General features: G+C 36.7%; 1 protein-coding gene across 1 annotated transcript; it reads left to right on the forward strand.

Moving 5' to 3' along the window:
• The first annotated feature begins 1,059 nt into the window (after positions 1–1,059).
• On the forward strand, positions 1,060–9,875 carry LOC129267184 (monocarboxylate transporter 9-like). Its single transcript, XM_054904924.2, has 4 exons — positions 1,060–1,252; positions 6,022–6,162; positions 6,747–7,652; positions 9,714–9,875. The coding sequence occupies exons 1-4, from the start codon at positions 1,060–1,062 to the stop codon at positions 9,839–9,841; spliced, it is 1,368 nt and encodes a 455-aa protein (XP_054760899.2). The 3' UTR covers positions 9,842–9,875.
• Positions 9,876–21,063: the final 11,188 nt, after the last annotated feature.

The raw sequence follows: 21,063 nt of genomic DNA on the forward strand, positions 1-21,063 counted from the left end.
CTCCCTTATAATGAAATAAGTTGCAGCAATAAATATCTAATGCACTAAATCAGTTGTCAATCCAATTTTTCTAGTTCTTGGAGGAAAAAATTTGAATAAACCTAATTTCATATAATAAAATACAAAAGAACAAGTGGAGATGTGACATCATCAGCCCACCTAATGAATATTCATGACGACTGTTTTCACAATATATTGCTAAACTTTAAAATTCAATAACTTTGTTATTTGGTATCCGATTTTGATAAAATTTTCGGCATTTTGCTCAGTGAATTCAACTCTATTCATTAAGCTATACATACTTTCAGCCCGGACCATCCCTGTAAGTTCGGACTGGGGTAGGTTGAGCCAGCCATCATGGGGCAAGTTGAGCCATGGTAATTCTTATGGTAATGTATATTTAAAAAAAAAAAAAAAAGCCATCGATATGCAGGCAGTAAGGATCTGATTTACAAGACTGTTCTTTTCCTTTTCGAGGATGTCAGTATTTATAGAGAATTAGCAAGTGAAAAGACTTTGAATAAAAAATTGACATGCCGGTTCTTCCCCCATACATTTTGTACATAGTTTTTGTGGCTCAACTTTATTACCCACAGATGGGGCAAGTTGAGCCATTTGACATCTCTATTTTCAAAGGTGACATTTACTCTCAGTGTATTGGTAGAAACTTATATATTGATGAAAAATATTTCAGAAGAATTAAATTTTTAAGCAAGGTACTTATTTCTACAAGATTATTAATCATATCAATTCTAACAAGCAAAAAGTGACACCGTTCACTGCGATTTCATTGTTTGTCCACTTTGTCCATTGGAGCGGATGAAAACGGATGGAGCCACTTGATTGTGATTGTCCTATGTATCCGTTGTGAATACGTTTTGTGCATGTCCGTCGGCCATGTGGGACCAGGCCTTTAGGTTCTTTGAAATTTGAAATGAATTCATTTCATCTCAAGGTATCGACTTTATCGGATAGGAAACCCCGTTCAACTTCTGCATTATGGCTACCACAGGGACCACAGTGACGTCGAACCTGCTGTCGAACCCGATGTCGAGCTCGATGTCGAGCGGAACATCATCAGGAAGATGGAGATATGTGGTGCTCCTCACCAAGTTTAGTCTTGATTTCCTGACCCAGGGGCTCTTGAAAGCCTTTGGTGTCCTCGTCCCAGCCCTTGTCGACAAATTTGAGACCAACTATGGAACGATCGGTTTCATCTTATCGGTGGAGTTAACCGTGTTTTTCATGGCGTGTAAGTATCGCGATAATTTATTTATTTATTCATTTATCAAAATATCTTTATACAGGATAACATGCTCAGATTGACTGTTTTTCAGCCAGGTCCTGTTAACATAAAATAACAATATATACATAATATATAAAAGAGTAACTTGGGTTCTGTACAGTAATGAGTGAATTTAATAACATTTAAAATCAGAATTATCACTAATACAAAATTGTTCAAAGATAAAATACACTTAAGGCGACCGCACACCTTACGACTGGTCTGCGACCCGATTTAGGAACAAATCGCATTTTGCTCATTTTCTGAAGATGTGAAGAGAACATATCATTTTATTTGAGGTTGAAATTAATTGAAACAATAATATTATAACAATTTTGAAAGATTTCAAGCCCTTATTTTGGAGTAAAGACCAAATCAGGTTCAAATCGTAGCCAATCGTAAGACTGCTATGACGTCATTACGACTAGATATTAAATTCGCTTTTATTCTAAGAAGGATGATAGCATAGTCACAAATTTGATCATAGGTATTCGTACGATGATTTCGAACATTACACAGTAAGATATTCCAAGTCTCAATATTAGCATCAAATTCTATTACATTTTATTCTGAAATCGGGTCGCAGACCAGTCGTAAGGTGTGCGGTGGCCTTAACAGTCACAATTCCCAGACTCACCACTACCTGCCTCAGCCAGAGAACAATAGAATCAGTTGACGAAATCCATTGCTCTCCGGTCGAAACAGGCAATAGTGATTTAAAGAATGGTGACTGGTACTGTATTCATTTTTTTTTTTAATTGATGAAATGGGAAAACTATCCTGTAGACAATACAATAACTGTGAAATATAAATTAAGATGTATGGTATCATTGACATAGTAAATACAAAATTCAACCAAATTTACGAAGGAAATTAAGAATATAATTATCATTGAGCATATCAAACTAGACTTAAGTATAAAATTTTACAAAATAAATATCGCCAAGTTAAGTAATGGAAGCTTATTTGCTAAGAGTACGAATTATATTACATAAAAATCATTCGTTCCAACATATTTGATATCCCAAATCATTAACACAATCAAAAGAGAAAAATAAAGTAAAGTGGAACAAAAAGCATATAATATTAATTATTGAAATAAAACTTCTTATAAATCAATTTAAATGTTTCGATAGTTTGTGCATTTTGAATATTATGGGGTATGTCGTTCCATCGTTTGGCACCGGAACTGAAAGCTTGTTTGAAAATTGAAACAACGGGTGCAACTACGTTAAGGCTATCATTATTTCTTGTATGGTAATTATGTCGGTCACAGACAGAGATGTATAGCGTTATTAGTGTATATATCTCTATGGTCACATACCATTTTAATGTCATTACAAAGTTGGGGAGGGGCTAATCCATGTATATATTTAAACATTTGTGTGGCAAGAAATTATTCTTTTCGTTCATCCATATTAGTCCAGGATAGGTTTTTTACAAGTGTTTTAAGAGAAATATTTTGATCAAAGTTTCCAGTTATGTAACGTGCGGCTCTTTTTTGCAATCTATAATTTATTTTTATTTTTTTTTATCAGTAGTATTTCCCCAAATAGGTAGCCCATAATCGATGCAAGGTTGTATAGTCCTTGTTAATGGCTTCAATTCGACTAGGTTGTATTAATGATTTGCTTTGTGTATTTGGAAAATTTGTTATGTTGTGAATATTTTGACACTAGAAAAAAAAAATCGAGTACGTTGAGTTTTATTAGGTTTTATTGTAACACTAAAGGAAAAAAAGAGAAAATGTAAAGTGTTAACTATATGAGTGTACAATGTATTCATATATTAATTTGTAAAGATATATTGTATTGACGTATGTATTTTATTTTGTATATCACATGTATGAATTGAAGTTGTTGACAAATAAAAACTTCTTAATACAAAAAAATTGTAAATTTATAAAGGGTGTTTAATAATGAAGGAATTAAAAAAATTCTTAATTTTCCAAGGGAACGGATCTTGAATCCAATGGATTTGCATAAGTTATTGACGTGAATGTCCCATTTAAGATTTTCATGTATTAAAACCCCTAAATAACGAATTGACTTAACTTGCTCAATTTCAATGCCATCAATAAATATTTTCATTACAACATGGGAGCGTGTTTTTAAAAACATACATTTTGTTTTGTCGACATTTATCTTTAAATGGTTTGGTTTATACCAGTCATTAAGGGAATCCATATTTGATTGCAATTTTGAAGTTATTGTCTCAACATCTTTACTAGTCTCAAATATAATAACATCATCAGCATAAATCGTCACGATATACGATACACAATACTTGTACATAGTCGTCACGATATACGATACACAATAGTACTTGTACATGTTTTATTATTTCCTAATTCGCTAGCTCAACTATTGAGCCTCTTTCTTTGCAAAAGAAACATATATACTATATCATTAATAAATTAGAATTATATTACCTAGAGATGCATCGTACTTCAGCTGCAGGGACAAGACATTTTCTCTGCTCTCTCTCTCTTTCTCCTTTGACTTACATTTGTGATAAAACAGGAATCAGAAAAAGGAAGGTATATACCTGGATTGTCAAAATTGGTTAATTGATAGACATAAGTTATTAATGTTCTTGACATGAAAACTATATCTCCAATTATCTTATACGAAAAAGTCATTCGACACAGTGTTTAGACTCGTTCATTTATCCACTACTTTGTGGAAAATTGCATTTAAAGTTGATCTCAGCAGCAATAAAAAACCACGTAGCTGCAATTCATCAATGATCACTTAAACATCGCGAATTTCATGTTAAAACTGAAGGGAAAATATAAATGAGTTTTTAGAAGCGTGACTTGTCCGCTGCGTGCTGAAAACGGTCAATGATTCGAACGACTCTTCCATGACTGCACACCGTTTAACTTTCCCGCCTCCCCTGCTGATTTGCATACTTGAAATGCAAAGCACGTAACCAACAATAGGAAACGTCATTATTTCCTAATTCGCTATAGCTCAACCGGAAATAATTTTTTTCCTATTGAGCCTCTTTCTTTTTAAAAGAAACATATATACTATATTATGAATAAATTAGAATTATATTACCTTGAGAGGCATCGTACTTCAGCTGCAGGGACAAGACATTTTCTCTGCTCTCTCTAAGTCAAGACTGAAGAACGGGTATGGTTTATATAGGGTATCAATATTGATAGTTTTTCATTTTATGATTAATCTAGATCTTCATTAAAACAAAAAACAAGTTATCAAAGCAATGATCAATACTGGAATGATATGCTGAGATCAACTTTAAAACCATATTACAATGATTTGCATAAAATTCATATACCCAAATTCAATGACACAAACATCTTATCTTCAAGAGATTCTTTGATATATCTGTCTTGAAAAGAATCTGATGCCCATATGCCGTGCCTTTTAAATAAGCGATCTGGTACTCCGATTTGGGCTGCTGCCGTAGCACCCCCCGCGCCCTCAGGCTATGCAACCCAAACTGTTTCGAGTTTACCCCGATAGCTTCCAGAACTTCTTTGAAATTCTCCCTTCATCTCGAATAGGACATCTTTCCTTTTCTGAGTTTGTAACAATTCTGAGATGTACAAAAAGTGAGAGGCCTGAACACAAAATCATTTTCATCTATAGATACAGATTGTGTATACTCTCTAAATATATGCGCATCATATTTACTGGACATGTTGCTTTTCCAGTGGTAGAAACGATTACCCAGGCTCCTCTCGAAATTCGTCAGTCTTACTTTTCTCAGTATATTTTGACTCCCCTCCTCGAAAGGGTGCGACAACCCCAGCTCCATCCCCGCTCCGCGAACGCAGACGATCGTAACAAGCCTATTCAAACCACTTTGTCATACAAATAAAATGCTTCTCAAACATGAGACAAATTTTCTTCATCAGGATTTTAAGATACATCATCTTCAGAGATTGTATATCCTTCTTAATCCTAAACAGGGGAATTTAACTTTAATATTTCCCAACCCTATTAGCCCGGGATGAAGAAACAAAGATGAAGCGCAAAAACTCTGAAAACACTGGGCTATTACAAATGTCGTGATCAGGTATAAAACAATAATTGATTCTTGGCAATTATTTATCAACTCTGGTAACCAATTTGTCTTAAAAAAAGACTTGCTAGTAATAATGCAGTGGAAGGCTAAATGGTTCTCGGCGTTCTCTATGCCCAACTCAAGAATTTATACCTTTTCATAATTATACAAATAACCCTATACGTCATATCAAAATTATCCAACGTTATTACGACCGCTATACGCTTGCCTGACTTATTCCTACGTTGCCGTATAAACAAGATTTACCAGTTGTACTCCGCAACGCTTCTTTATACCTGATCACGCTGTCGTGATCAGGTAAAAAGTAAGTTAAATAATGGATTCATGGCAATTATTTATCAACTCTGGTAACCAATTTGTCTTTAAAAAAAGAGATGGTTCTCGGCGTTCTCTATGCCCAATTCAAGAATCTTCATAATTTCACATACAAATAACCCCATACGTCATATTAAAATTATCCAACGTTATTACGACCGCTACGCTTGTCTGACGTATTCCTACGTTGCCGTATAAACAAGATTTACCAGCTATACTCCGTAACGCTGGAAAATAAATTCATGTGACTTGTGTGTAATTTGTGTTTTGTCTCATGTGGATGCGATGCTGTGATGTACAAGGATTTTTATGACATGTGAAGGTTCCTTATCGATTTTTTTTTCTTTTTTTTTTTACAACAGGTCCTCTTGTACGCATCTTGGCCAAATGGATTAACCCTAGAGCACTTTGCATTATGGGTAGTATGGGATCAAGTGCAGCAATCGCCGCTTCAGCTTATGTGGATCAAACCGTCTTGTTTGGCGTTGCCATGTTCATGACGGGTAGGTGTTAGGAGTGTGAAGGTGTAGGGGCGAACAAATAAATGAATATATACCAAATTTTATACATAATTAATGTATAATTGACTTTGAGAGAATTATACATTCGGGAAGAAAAGTTAGATGTAAATGGGCAGGAGATTCGATTAGCAGTGAGTTGTCTTTAATATGGACTTTTGGGGGGTGATTCCCTTTCCTGTTTTTTTTAATGTTTTAACAGTGGAAATAAGATTGGTGTAAAATGATCAGATACCATTATAAACTTTTGAACATTTTTAGATACCAACTTCGTCTGTGATATGCCCATACTTTACTTTGATATGGCCTAACTCTGCATGATAGAAACACTTTTCTGCCAAAACGAGTAGGCCTATCGTGACGTCTATCTGGCTGTCAAATCCGATATAAATCTCAATAAGTGTGACCTTACAATAATGACATCATAATTGGTGTTTGTTTCATCTTTACAGAAAATGATTATGCTAGTGGCCCAAACATCATCTTAATGTTAATAAATTACGAATAGAAATAAATCTGATCATCTGGACTTACATCATAATTTCACACCATTCCTTATTACTTTTCAGGACTGTTTAGTGCCCCAATAAATCAGATATCATACGAAGTCCTCCATCAATATTTTGGAGAGAGGTTCGGCTTTGTGAATTCTATATGCCTCCTGGGATCTTTGGTGGGCGGTATGGCCTTTCCAGTTCTCACCTTCAAACTACTGGACGCATATGGACTTGAGGGCGCCCTTGTATGTCTTGCAGCTGTTTATCTACATTGCGTTCCTATTGCGATTACCTTCAGATCGCCACATGCGTCGAGAACTGGATATCACCAAGCGTCCTCATGCGAAGATATACCAAGTGATGTTGGAATAGCGGCTGACCTCTCCGATGAACAAGGATCAACTTTTCAACCTGGTGATTTTGAAACAACGGAGCAAAACCCTTTAACAGTTCATCAACGAGAACAGACTGTCACATCAAGAATCGTAGACTTCTTCCTGGTTACTTTAAATTTCAGAGTCCTTGTCCAAGAAAAGGCATTTTGTTTGTTATTCTTGCCGTGTAAGTTCATTGTACAGGCCCTCATGGTCAGTTGGACACTCTTCGTGGTGTCGTATGCAGTCACGAAAGGCCTTGATGAATCCTTGGCGGCCTATCTACCACTTACTGGTGCCCTCGGTGGTTTCATCAACCAAACGGTCGTCACCTTCATCCTGCATTTTCGACCACACTGGGGCGCGATGATATTTACCATAAACATGGCATCTGCAGCTGTAGCCTTCTTCTTCTATCAACTCAATGCATCCTTCATCAACTTTTTAGTCTGCTCGTTTTTTGCCGGAGGTTGCGTCTTCGGATCCTTTCCAGCCACGTACTCTGTTCTGCTCTTTTATGTCGCGACAGAAAACTTTGCAAGCATTCTTTCTATCAAGCTTTTTGTGACAGGAGCCGCAGTGGTTTCATCCGGTTACATGTCAGGTATATGTCTTCTCCTTTTCTCGATCACCAAACTTAAACCAAAAAAATCTGAAAATTATTACACAACAGTTAAGGGGTAATGAGTTCAATGTGTTTTAGTGAGAAACAGACTGGGACATAACTATGTAATGACATCTTCATTAATATACAAAAATAATGTCAACTGAGCTACAGTCGCTCATCATAAATAAAATTTGGAATCTTAGCTCAAGACGTACACTGTGTCTAAAAATACTGTATTAATATCGATTTCTTAAAATCATGACAATTAATATTCACCTTTCATCCTTCGCAGATGAAAGCATAATCAACTAACACATCAGTTTCAGGGGATAGTTTCCCAGTCGTACTAATTATGATATGAGTAAGAAAAAGTGCTTGATTTACTGCGAAATCCGAAAAAGGCAGTAAACAAGCCTGTGCTTTGGATTGTACTCATAAGATTGAACCCAGAAAAAGAACTATATGTAAGAGAACCCACTGAATCCACTCAAATTCAATTGCATACTGTATCATTTCATCTTGTGGGCGCCTCGTGGTCTAGTGGTTCTGACTTTCGTCTTTCAAACAGAGGGTCGTGGGTTCGAATCCTAGCCATGGCGTGGTTTCTTTCCTTCAGCAGGAAATTTATTCACACTGTGGAATGTGCTGCACTCGACCCAAGTGAGGTGAATTGGTATACGCGCCAGGATTTATTCCTTGAATGCACTGAGCGCCGGTAATGGTAGCCCGCGCTAAAGCTGGGGTAGTAATAGGAGCCAGTGGCGTACCGTGGGTCACGGCATTGGGGGGGCACCAGCAAAAAAATTGAGTAACTTAGTGAGCGCGCGAAGCGCGCCCAGTTGCCAGGTATACTGACCTAATAGAAAAAATTTTAAGGACAGTGCCATTAAACGGATATGTATCTCACTGGTCACATAATGCGAGCGCGAAGCGCAAGCTTACAATTTTTGATATTCAGACCTAAAAAGGGACATTATAATCAATCTTTTGTAATCATGATACGTACCTGTCTCGCTAAATAATGCGAGCGCGAAGCGCGAGCTGAAATTTTTGTAAATATTGACCCCAAAACAGGAAGATTTTAAGGACTATATTTTAGGAATTCATTAAGAGTATGCACATCTCATCATAGTCATCTAATGCAAAGTGCCAATTAGCGCTTGCTGATTTTGTTAGAATTACATCTAAACATGCACATAAAGCACTTGTAATCATGATTAACATACCCATCTCACTAATCAAATCTTGTGAGCGCGAAGCGCGAGCTGAAAATTTAGGAAATTCAGACCTGAAGAGGGGCATTTTAAGGCTTGTTTGTAGGAATTCACGAAGACCATACGTAGTTCACTAACCAAGTGATGCGAGCGCGAAGCGCGAGCTGAAAATTTTTGATATTCAGATCAGAAAAAGGGACATCTTAAGGACTGATTCTAGGAATTCATGGAGAGCAGACATATTTCACCAATTCACTACTGCGAAAGTAAGCACGGACAGGAAATGTTTTATATTAAGACCTTAATATGGGGCAATCACTTTAAGTAGTCATGAAAAAGAAGCATACTATTGTACAAAAAAACTATGATAACTCGAAGTGCGAGGAAATATATTTGGCAGTTTGGTGTATATTGACTTGAAAACGGGAGGTTTTAGTATAACAGGATTATATATCTCGATAAACAGACAATGCGAGCACCAGGAACAATGACGACATAGGCCCTGAGCAAATTATACTTCATAAAGTTATGAAAAAAATGTTTCTTATGTAATATAACATAACATAATTATGATATAATATAACATTAGAATGAACAATAATGTCTTCTTTTCCACTACGTTTCTCTTCCTTTCTTCCTCTTTTTCTCCTTTTCCCCGTTTTTTTTTTTTTTTTTTTTTGTCAGCCGATTGGGGGGCACGTGCCCCCCCACGCCCCCCCCCCCCGTAGTTACGCCACTGATAGCAGCGCTTTGTATACTTAGGTAAAAAGCGCTATATAAAACCATTTATTATTATTATTATTAATATTATCATTATTATCTCTTTGCTCTTTGGTCAATGTAGGAAGTATTTACGATGTCACTGGATCGTTCGACGATGCCTTCATGATTCTTGGAGCTATGAGCGCCGCGGCAGCCTTCCTTTCTGTTGTTCTGATGCTAGTAAAGAAAGTACGAGGAGAAGCTGATTGAACCAGGGCCAAGCCTTTAATACAAAGATTAACGATTATCGGAACAATTATGGAAAGCCAGCAACGCCCAAATCTAAAATGCATATACATGTATTTGTTCAAAATGATTTCTAGATATGTACTGATACATTCGTCGTTGTCTTGACAATTTGGTGTGCTTCCTCTTTGTTTAAAAAAAAAACATTCTGCAAATTTTCTGTAGGAAAAATATTGAAAATGATGGATTTCTATATATAGTTGAGATTAATTGGATCTATCACAACTGCTTGTAAGATGGAACATAGAGAGTGTTCTACATGATCGTTCCAACAACGACGCTGTCGACCTGCTTAGACGACATGAAATAATGGTTAGCTTTGTTCGTCATCATCTTCATCATTGTCATCGTCATCCGTTTGCTCGACAAACTCAACCGAACTCGTTTATTCAAGCTGTCATGTTCCAATTAGGTGTTTATGACGTGATTTTTTTTCTTTTCCGTAGAATATGTAACGTTTTAATAAAGTAATCATTATCTACGAGATTCTATTTTTTTTCTATTTATTTGTCCTCCGAAATTATGGATTTGTACAATATTTCATGAATATCTGCTTTTTCAATGTTTCTTTTATGCAAAAACAACAACTTAATATCCTATTATCATTTATTAATTATTGGTTTATAATGAATTGATTAGCATAGTGCTGACTCCTCGGTTGTCTTCCCAAACAAATTATATCTACCGTGATCTCCCACTTATGACCGTTAATTGTTCATGTTTTCAAATTCTGCTCAGTATAAAATAAACGAGAAATGAAGTAGAATCTACAAAAAATTGATAGGATCATGAGTGCCAGTGAGTTTTATGGATATAATTATGTGTTTATATATTATATGAGAGTGTGTGTGTGGGAGCGTGTTGTGTATATTTACTTTATTTTTATTATTATTATTATTATTATTTTTTTTTTTTTTTGGGGGGGGGTAACCAGGGAAAGGTACAATAACAATCGTAATCATCAGATAACAAGAAATAAGCAAAATAACAACAGAAAAAACACTTATATTACGGTAGGCCCATATGCCTTTGTTCATGCATGGCTCTTTATTGGTCAGAGATAAAATGATGCAATCTTTGATGAACGTCGATCCTGGTCAAGTCTTTGCTGTATTATTATTGGTGGATATTCGATTTGTTTCCCTAAGAAACCAATCTCCATTTTAATTTTTCAAAGTGGCGGCATGTGTGTAACCTTCTGAAACTTATTATGGTTTCAAGGAGCCGCTTTCTTCTTTATTTTCCATCGTGAATCCTCTGCTTTTGACAATTCTGTTAATGTGAGGTATGTGATTCTCTTCTGTGACACGATGGATAGATCCCATTGATAAAATTCCGATTAATTCACGAGCTTCCATTGATCTCGTGCCAGTGATTCACCGATTGAGTGACTTCATAATGTTGAAATTGCATGTGGCTCCAATTGTTCATTTTTGACAAGTTTAAATGTCACGTGTGCTCCTCCTTGACATCCGGTTTATGCTCATGTTTCCTAAGCTTTCTGTACCAGTATTGAACCAGTGGTGAACCAGTTGTGTATCAATTATATTACAATTTGTAGAATTGTACAAGTTATTAGCCTTAAAGAGGGTGGATAGTTTTGGTAATTCCTCAAAATCGGCATGTCACCATTCTAATTAATTTGTATATTATATGAATGTGTATGTCCTAAAACAGTCATGATGTGGATGATATGAAATGAAAAGGTGTTTTTCATGATAAATTATGCTCTTACATGTGTGGATTTTACCTTGTCGGGATACCCAGGTTTTTGAAACGTAGCTGCATGCAGACAATCAAAGTGCGCACCACCGCCTCTGCCGTGCGTGTGCTACGCGAGAACGATAATGTAGTCCTCGCTACACAATTGCGTTGTCAATCAGTTTTACCATAGAGCTATTACAGCTCTATGGTTTTACGAAGCTCATAGTCGTAGATACATTGCCGTTTCCAGACTTTCCTTGCATGATTGCATCACATTACAACGAACGGCAGAGCAGACTTTAGATCTAAACAGCCTTGATCGATATTAGGAGTACGTACCTCATTCCTACCTTCCTTGAAGTTTGAACTTGCCCTTGGCTGGGGGCCGCTTGCATATAACAAACCTCGACCGTCCCATCTTTCCCATTAAAAAAATGCAACCACGATATTAGCTGTTGCAAATAAGTATCTGCTCTCTGATTGCTAATATAACACTGGAACAATTTATAAATCAGAATGAATATAACGTACAGCACAGAATTAGAATTGGAAAAACTTCTTTTTTTGGTTCTTCTCCGACTTCCCGCGTATTAGCCTCAACTCATGTTGTTTCAGATTGACAAAAAGTTTTATTTTACGATTCTAATGATTCAAAAGAAAAGAAAGGAAAATGAAACCAACAGAAATAACCCTTACATTCAAAGAAAATTCCAAGATTGTGCATCCTGTTTATGTTTTGGAAATGCATTGATTTAATTCTCACTAAAATGATATATAAACAGTCTTTGGGTTAATTGTGTCTGAATTCGTAGACTAGTACAGTGTGCACGTTGGATGTATGTTCTGTGTATGCAGCAGGACTGGCCGGGAATTTCATTCACTTGTGCGTGGGTGTACGGTATGAGTGTGTGTGTTTGTGTTGAATAGTGCGTGTGGAGACGTTACGTAATAAGGTCAACAGATACATTGCATGCAATGATCTTGTATACCGGGCCTCCTAAAGGTCATGAAGAGTTCAGTTCACTGGTCATGTACATGGAGAGATCCTGCGTGTCCCGAGATTATTTGATTCAATCGAAACCATGGGCCTAGTATACAGCTCAGCATGCCGAGTTTCAGAAAACTGGCTATCCTATGGAATAAGTAATTTATTGGATAAAGTTCTGTAAATAATGTTATTCAGTTTGATCGTATATCTTTCCATAATATGGCCATTTCACATGGTAATAACCACTATCTCACTAACTAAATAGGCCTACCAAAAGAACAATAAAAATAATAATGTGGGTCGGGTGTAACGTCGATATAGGGCCTCGATATCATTTTATATATTTCCCCATAATTTTATTTTTTTCCTGAATATGTGGAATAACCGCTGAGGATTATATCTATGGTTCAGTCAAGTTGGTCCTTATTTTCAAATCTCTAATTGAAATATAATTCAAACAAGCCAGGGGGGCGGTGGGGGCGGTCGCCTCCCCCCCCAAAAAAAAAAACGTCCCCAAAAAGAAAAAAAAGAGAAAAAAGAGAGGAGAAAAGGAAAAGGGAAGGGAGGAAAGGGAAGAAAGGTAGCTTTGAGTTTTTTTTTTCTTTTTATTCTTTTTTTTTCTCAAAAGAGAAACTCCTTCACTCTTGCTTTAGATTTATATATGAATTTTGCTTCCGCGCTGCGCGCGGTTAAATGACAATATTGAAGATCTCCATTGTTCCCCCCACCCTTTCTCTAACCCTGTTTTTCCACCTCAGCTATATATGTGTTTCTTGCCGGGTAAAGTTCAAATGTATACATTAGGGCATGGTTAGGCCGAAGTATATGAAGTTATCTTTTTTTTTAATTGATCGCGCAACTTCTGGTCGGGTCGGCTCCGGTTGGGTGAAATCTTTATATCAATTTCTGCCGTCACCTCCATAAAGTCAACTTCTCCCGCTTTTCAGCTCATTACTAAACAACCATAATTTTTGGGGCAAACAGGTTCCTAATTTAAAAAGAGGAAGGTATAAAATTCGTATCTTATTGAATAAAAAAGTACAATATTTTTTATCAAATTCTATTAAACTTCATGTCATTTCCCTGCACATTCATCTCCTGTCCTGTTTTGCGCCCTCAGTTTGAAATTTTGAATGACACCAAAGTTTCTTTATAATTCAAAATGAAGCGCTTCAGGATAAGTCAAAGAAATTAGGTATCCTTTTTATATAGTTTCAATAAATCACAGAAGTTTCAACTTTTTGCGCACTATTTTCCTTGTAATGAAGTTCAATAATCTTAGAAAATTAATTGAATTAGAGCCGATCGGGTATTGGAGATATCTGCATTTGATGAAACGTCTGCCCTTTGAAATTTCAGAGTTTCGTTGTTCTGCGCGGGGAGGAATATCTTCCTCCCGGCATATACACTTCTTCTCCTCTGTTTTGCGAGTTAAAGATATGCACTGTCGCTAAATTGTTTGTAATCAAATCTGATCTTTCCAAGGGAAGTATCCAATATGTGTTTGAGAATACCGTTTTCTCGGGACCCTTTTCATGGCAAAAAATTGATAAAACGCTTTAGTTTCCGCGCTTCGCGCGGGGTTATTATCATTTTAATTTCCTCAATTGTATTCCTTTTTTGTGCGTTCACAATCTTTTTTGAAAACAATGTTCAAAATCACAATATAGTCAACTGAATTGGAGCTGATATATAGGTACTAAAGACAAGAGAGATGGCTCCTTTTCATTTTAATTTATGAAACAGCAAAAGCTTCGCAAGGGAGGGGGAAACTCCCCCTCCCTGCACCCACCCCCTAGGGAGCGCGCTTCGCGCGCTCTGTAAGTGTTGGCACGCTTCGCGTGCATTTACCGCCCCCTCCAAAATGAAATCCTGGCTACGCGGTTGGTAGTGATCGAGGGACATCATCAACTCTCATTTGCATAATACTGAGTTGTGCATATAACTATTTTGTGAAAAATATAGGCTATGTGAAATTTGGAAATGCCATACTGATTTACTCATTTTTACATCCAATTTTGATGAATTTTTCAAAATTATGCTTGTTGGATTTTTTTCTATTGATTCAAATCAACATTTTTTTTTCTGGGGTGGACTTGACCTTTAATTAAACATTGAACTGTGGGAGAGATGCAAAAAAAATGGCAGGGACAATGATTTACAAGCCAAGCACTGATCGATTTTCAAGTCATTATCAGAAAAAGGAGGTGAAAGAACGGGAAGGGGAAAAAATGCAATGAAAGAAAGAAATTATATAGAGAAAGAAAGAACGTAGGGGAGGGGGGTTGGGTGGGGATCGAGCTGCATGGGAACGAGTCGTTGGGAATTTGTCTAGTCTGACTAACTTTATTATTGCAATTCTTTGTTTCTAACTTGACAACCAAACGATACACGTCCCTCATGAATAACCGGATATATATTGTCACTCGGACTGTTATGAGTGAGAGAAAAGCAAAAAAACCCAAAACAAACATGTTGCGATATCGGCCTAAATTAATTGCATCATAATTCATAGTGCATTGAAGTAATATTATTTCTTCACGCACACTTTCTTGTGAAAATGCCTATTTGTTCAACTGCATGGCCTATCCCTTCCCCAATAGGCCTACCCCCCCCCCCCCCAACCTCACCAATCGCATAGGGTGGACAAAATAATACTGCACGAGCAAGTAAATGTACGAAAATTGCCATTATAAAATATGGGCCCGTCTGTTTTGCTGTTTCCACCAATTTTTATTTCAAAATCCAAAATGATACATTTTCTTTTGTTCCACGTTCCAATAAATAAAAAATCTTACTTGACATCTAACACGAAACGAGTGACCATTTTTGAACTTTCTTCACAACGTAAAATTTTATAAGAATCTTTTTACTATAATTGGCGACCTTGCCTGACACAGTCCAATTCGATATTGCCATAAACTGTATAAATCGCTCTTGTACCATGATTGGTATACCCTGGCCAAATGGCACTGGATGCATGATCAGTTTCAAGTTTCCAATTTGCACCTTTCTAATGAGTCTGAGCAGAAACACAAGTAAAGAACTGTATATAGCTCCTTTATAGAGGCATATTTACAAATGATATGTTGGGTACAGGGGCGGATCCAGCTTCGCTGATATGGGGGGGGGGATTTTTCAGTCACATTTTCCACAATCGGCCGCTCGAAGTTGATTTATGTATGTTTATTTGAAGGGGTAGTCCATTAGCTGTATTCCTATAAATCAACATAAATATTTAATAATCTCATAAGCCTTATATAAATAGTTCGAGCGCGAAGCGCGAGCTAATTTTGTATTTGAAATTTTAACATTCTGGGCAATGTTTTGTGAGCCTGAACGAATCGTGTATATATGCAACTAAATAATTACTGCGAAGCGTGAACAGAAATTTTAAATATACGTTTTGATCTGATCGAAAAGGAACCATGCACCTGTCAAGGACGTCTTGCAGTTAGCCATGAATGCGTTGCATATTTCAACAATCAAATAGAAGTACATTTTTACCTAAAGAAGGGAAATTCTAAGCTTTTTTGTAAACGTAAACAGGATATGTATATCACTGAACTATTGATGCGAGGGCGAAGCGCGAGCGTAAAAAAAAGAGATTTAGACTAAAACGGGACACATCATTCATGTTTTGTAAATAATGAAAAGGATGAGTAATTTGGGATCTTTCTAGATTAATAACATGAATAATGGGAGCGCGGATCCAGGGCGAAGTTCCCGGGTCCCTCTAGGAGTGGGGAAAATAAAAAAAGGGAAAAGAGAGGAGAAAAAAATGAGGAAAAGAGGAGGAAGACAAATGAAAAAAATAAGGTGAGAAGAAGACTTGGAAAATACAAAAAAAATAAGAATCTTTCATATCACTATATGAATTTTTCGCTCGCACTTGCATGTTTGATATCGAGATACAAATAATCCTCAATGGGCTGATATGGAGCTTAAAATATCACGTTGCTTGATTTACAAATTGATTTTTTTAATGTGCAGCCGTAGTCCGTTTATGGTCTGATCGAGTATCAATGCAGCTCGCGCTACGCGCTCGCATTATTTGTCAAGTACCCAATCTCTAGTCTTCGTATTTACAATAAATTCTCAAAATATTCTTATTCAGGTCTGATTGTCAAAACATATCAGCTCTGATTGTCAAAACCTATCAGCTAGCGCTGCGCGCTCACATTTCGATTGGTTAGTTATTTATCTCTATAACAAACTATTTAAAATCCCTTTTCATGACAATTTATTAAAAAAAAATCGGTTCGTGATTTGCGCTCGCATTAATTGTTAAAGATATATCAACCAATGCCTTCTATTCATAAATAGAAAAATACTTAGAATATCCAGTTTTCAGAAATTGATATTAACAAATTTCTCGCTCTTATTGGGCTTATTAGAGTAGTAAATAAGATAATAACAATAACATTTCATGAATTGCTAATAACTATATTGTCTTTTTTTATAATTGAAAGAATTTTCATCTCGCGCTTGGGGACACTTAATAGGTAGATAATTTCTATTTTCATATGACAAAATGTCCTTAGAATGTTCCCGTCCTAGGTCAGAATAATTTCCGAAAAATATCCGCTCGAGCTTCGCGCTTGAATCATTTATTGAGTGCGATCCACATCCAGTCAGTTTCATTTTCAGTGTTTGAAATAGTTTTCAGATTAGAATTCTGCTCGCACTTCCCGCTCGCATTACGTAGGAAGATGCCTAATTACCCATCTTCACGCCTTACAAAACATGAACTAGTGTCCCGTTTTTAGCTCTAAATCTTAATTTTCCCCATCGCGCTTATCGCTCGTATTGTCTAGTTATATACCTATTCAGTTCAGGATTAATGCTTAGAATGTCAATTTTCTTGTTGGAATGTCAAAAAATGTTCAGCCCGCACTTCGCGCTCGCATTATTCCATTCTTGAAATAGGCCATCATAATTATATAGGCCTATGTATCGTCTTCATGGCTACTACAATCAGAACAGGTCCCTTGTTTATCAGGCCAGAATATATATGAAAAAAAAATCTGCTTGTGCTTCGTATTTGCAGTATAGTTATTAGTTAGATGTTTTATTTTCAGGACAAAATATGACATTTACGAAAAATTTTAACTCGCGCATCACTCGCACTATATTGACTAGTACGTATAGGATTATACATTTCAGGGGTCGCGGAAGCGAGGGGGGGCTCCAGCCCCTGCTTTTTTCCATAACCGTGTTCAAAAAAGTAAAAATGACCATTTGATTGTGATTTTTTGCATGGTCACCCCCCCCCAAAAAAAAAAACATTTGACTCAGCCCCCCCTCACTTTGAAAACCATTCTGCGGCCCCTGCATTTATGTTGTTTTATAAGAATAAAGCTGACTGTTAGGTCTACACCTTCAAAGAAAGAAACAAACAAAAATCAACTCAGAGCGGTCGATCGTGGAAAATAATTGGTGAAAAATTCCCCCCCCCCCCATATTCGTGATATTGGCCGCGAAATTGATCTGCCTCATGTTAGCTCGTTCCATTCTTATTTCCTGTTTCCCTTGCCTCATTTGTTCTTTCTTTTCCTTTACTTGTTATCCTCTTTTTTTTTTTTTCTCCCTTTTCCCACTTCCAAATTAATTTCCCTTCCCCAATGCATGCGCTGAAATATGACGTGAAAGACATGAACACATCGTACACGCAAAACTGTGTATGAACAGAATGCATAGAGTTGGATAAAGCGTGAGAGAATGCAGGCCGAAGCGCCGAGCTGAGCGAGCGTGACCAATGTCCATCGCATCGCATCGCATGCAGCATGCAGTATAATGTATCTCGCAGTTTCAAGAACCATGAACCAATCTTGTCGCACGTGGAAATTTGTAGCCAAAATTTTGACAGACTCATCTCTAATACGTTTTCATGAACGTCAAAATAAACTAGTGTAACATGTGAACTACAGGTTGGAGGGACAGCATAAGGGGTAAGTTAGTCCACATTTTTTAAAATAATTATCTAACCCATCTAACAAAAATTCAACGGTTTCCTGTGCTCCTCGCCGAACTCGCTGGGGGAGAAACTCGACGGAGGCCATGCTAAAACTAAGGAACAATGATCGACGAGCGACGTACACGGAATTAGCAGACTACGCTCGCAGGGATATTTCGGTTTGCTAAAAGTGGAACGGCTAGTGGGCGCTATATAAGTGCGCATAAATTCAGCGAACTGTCTTTGAAATTCAGCCGAGGAGAATGATTTTATTTCTCGGAGTTTATTTAAAATTTAATATTTCCAAGAAGAAATTCTGTCAATTTCGCATTGAATCATCATCAGCAATCGTTATTCAATAGGAAAGATCCATTCAACTGGAATTTTTGTATCCTTTACCAACACTATCCACGAGCTTTAATCAGACGTGTAATCCTAATCAGAGTAAAATTCTACCATACATGGATTGAGATTCTAAAGATATTTCTATTATCACGACCAAGACAAAGGCTTTTTGGTTGCAGGAAGGGTCGAAGGAATGGTCGGAGTATTGACCGTCTGGACAGTTACTTACTCAGACCCTCCTCCGACCAAGATACTCCTGTACTGGTTTCGAGTAGTATATATCTTGGTCAGAGAAATGTCGGAGTAACTCTGTCAAGACGACCAATACTCCGACCTTTCCTCCGACTTGGCTTCCTCAGACCTTTGTCTTGGTCGTGATAACATGAATATCTTTGGAATTTTAATCCATGCATAATAGAATTTTACCCCAACTAGTATCCCGCGTAAGTCTGAACGAGGCTATCATTAAGGTCCGGCCTTCTTCTTTGTTGCAATTACATGGCACATGGTGCAGGTGAAGTGTACCCTCTCATCAGAGCTCTTGAATGGTGTGATTATATCTCAACAACATCAACGAAATCTGATCTGGATTTACTTTACAGTAAGCAAACTTCTCGTTCTAGTATGTTCATGAGAAGAGGTAAGGTAGTAATGACGAGAAACTCTGGAATATACGGCAAAAATCTTGAAGCTGATCGAAGATCCGTCGCCCTGGTATTTATCTGAAATTATGATAAAAAGAGTAATCAGTAATGCTCTTTCTTGTAAATTGGCCCTAGCTTTGTCTCCGAGTGAATATTAAACTAAGTAACCGAATAAGTTCACCCATTCAGTTGTCGGTCATCGCCCATCTTTTTCTCTCTACCCCCTCTATTTTTTTTTCTCTTTTGATTTCTCTCCCATTCACTTTGTAATCGCTCACTCTTTTGCTTATATACTTACTTATTCGGTTACTTAGTTCAATATTCATTTAGACATTTCCTCTTTTATTTTATGTTTACGTGTCATACTGTTGGTGTGATTACAATTCTGTTGGAAATTTATTAAGCATGAATCTGAATTTGAACTTATATTGTTATTAAGTTGAGCTAAATCAAATTAGAATAAACAATAAATTTTCTATAAATTTAAAATCTATTCAATTGGCTCTATCAAATCAAGACTTTCCTCTTATATTTTGATAAATTTCTCTTATATTTTGATAAATTCCATTACTCTTTGTCAATGAATATTTTTTATACTTTCATGAATTACATTAAGTGTTCAATTCAATATTTCAACATACACAGTAAAAAAAAGCACGCACATTGTTTAAGCCTGTCACTCTAACAACAAGTTGTTTAAACTGTTCGTAATTGTTTAAACTTATTAATCAACTTGTTTAAAAGTTTAAACATATGTTTAAAAAGTCTAAACGATAGATGTTAGAGTGACATGCTTAAACAACCTGCTTAAAATTTTGAACCGCGTTTTTACAGTGTATGCCTACAGATACTCAGTCCCTGTCTTCTGCCTTTATCTGCCTGTAGAGTGATTGCTACCGAACCTGATCATCTTTCTCTCCCGGCTCCGGTCCGTCTCTTTCTCATAACACCCCTACTTCATCTACTTCTCCTCCCCCATCCCCTCCTCCTCCCATTCCTTATCTCCTCCCTCCCCAGCGCCGTCCCCCTTTTCGCCTCCTTCCCACTTTCCTCCATCCCCACTGCCCTCATCCTCCTTCTCCTCGTTTACATCCTCCCCGATGAAGAGATCGTGGACGATTTGGCGTCCAGTATGGTAGGCGATAAAGCAAACGTTGCAGATAAAAGTCCAGCTACTGAGATCTGGTTCTCTATCTGGATATCCGCATACAACAATAAATATGATTAATGAACAGGTCTGTAAGATTAGACTAGCCATAGAAAGATATCACTTGCCATTTAAAAACATAATTATGTACAAATATCATGAATATAAGCCCACTGAAATCTTTCTTATCGGGGTTGTTTATTGTTTAAGGCAGACAGTTGATCTATAAAAATAAATGAATGAATGAATAGATTAAGCCGTGTGTATCTAATATTAACAGGAAAATAATTAATTTACTATTTGATTAATCAATAATCATATTTACAGGATATTAATACTCTGTACTTCGTTTATGCAAATGAAGAATAATATTTCGTATTCAAAGAACCGAAAACGGTCGGT

This window comes from Lytechinus pictus, chromosome 1 (genome assembly GCF_037042905.1).
Source record: "Lytechinus pictus isolate F3 Inbred chromosome 1, Lp3.0, whole genome shotgun sequence".
In the NCBI taxonomy this organism is placed as follows: domain Eukaryota; kingdom Metazoa; phylum Echinodermata; class Echinoidea; order Temnopleuroida; family Toxopneustidae; genus Lytechinus; species Lytechinus pictus.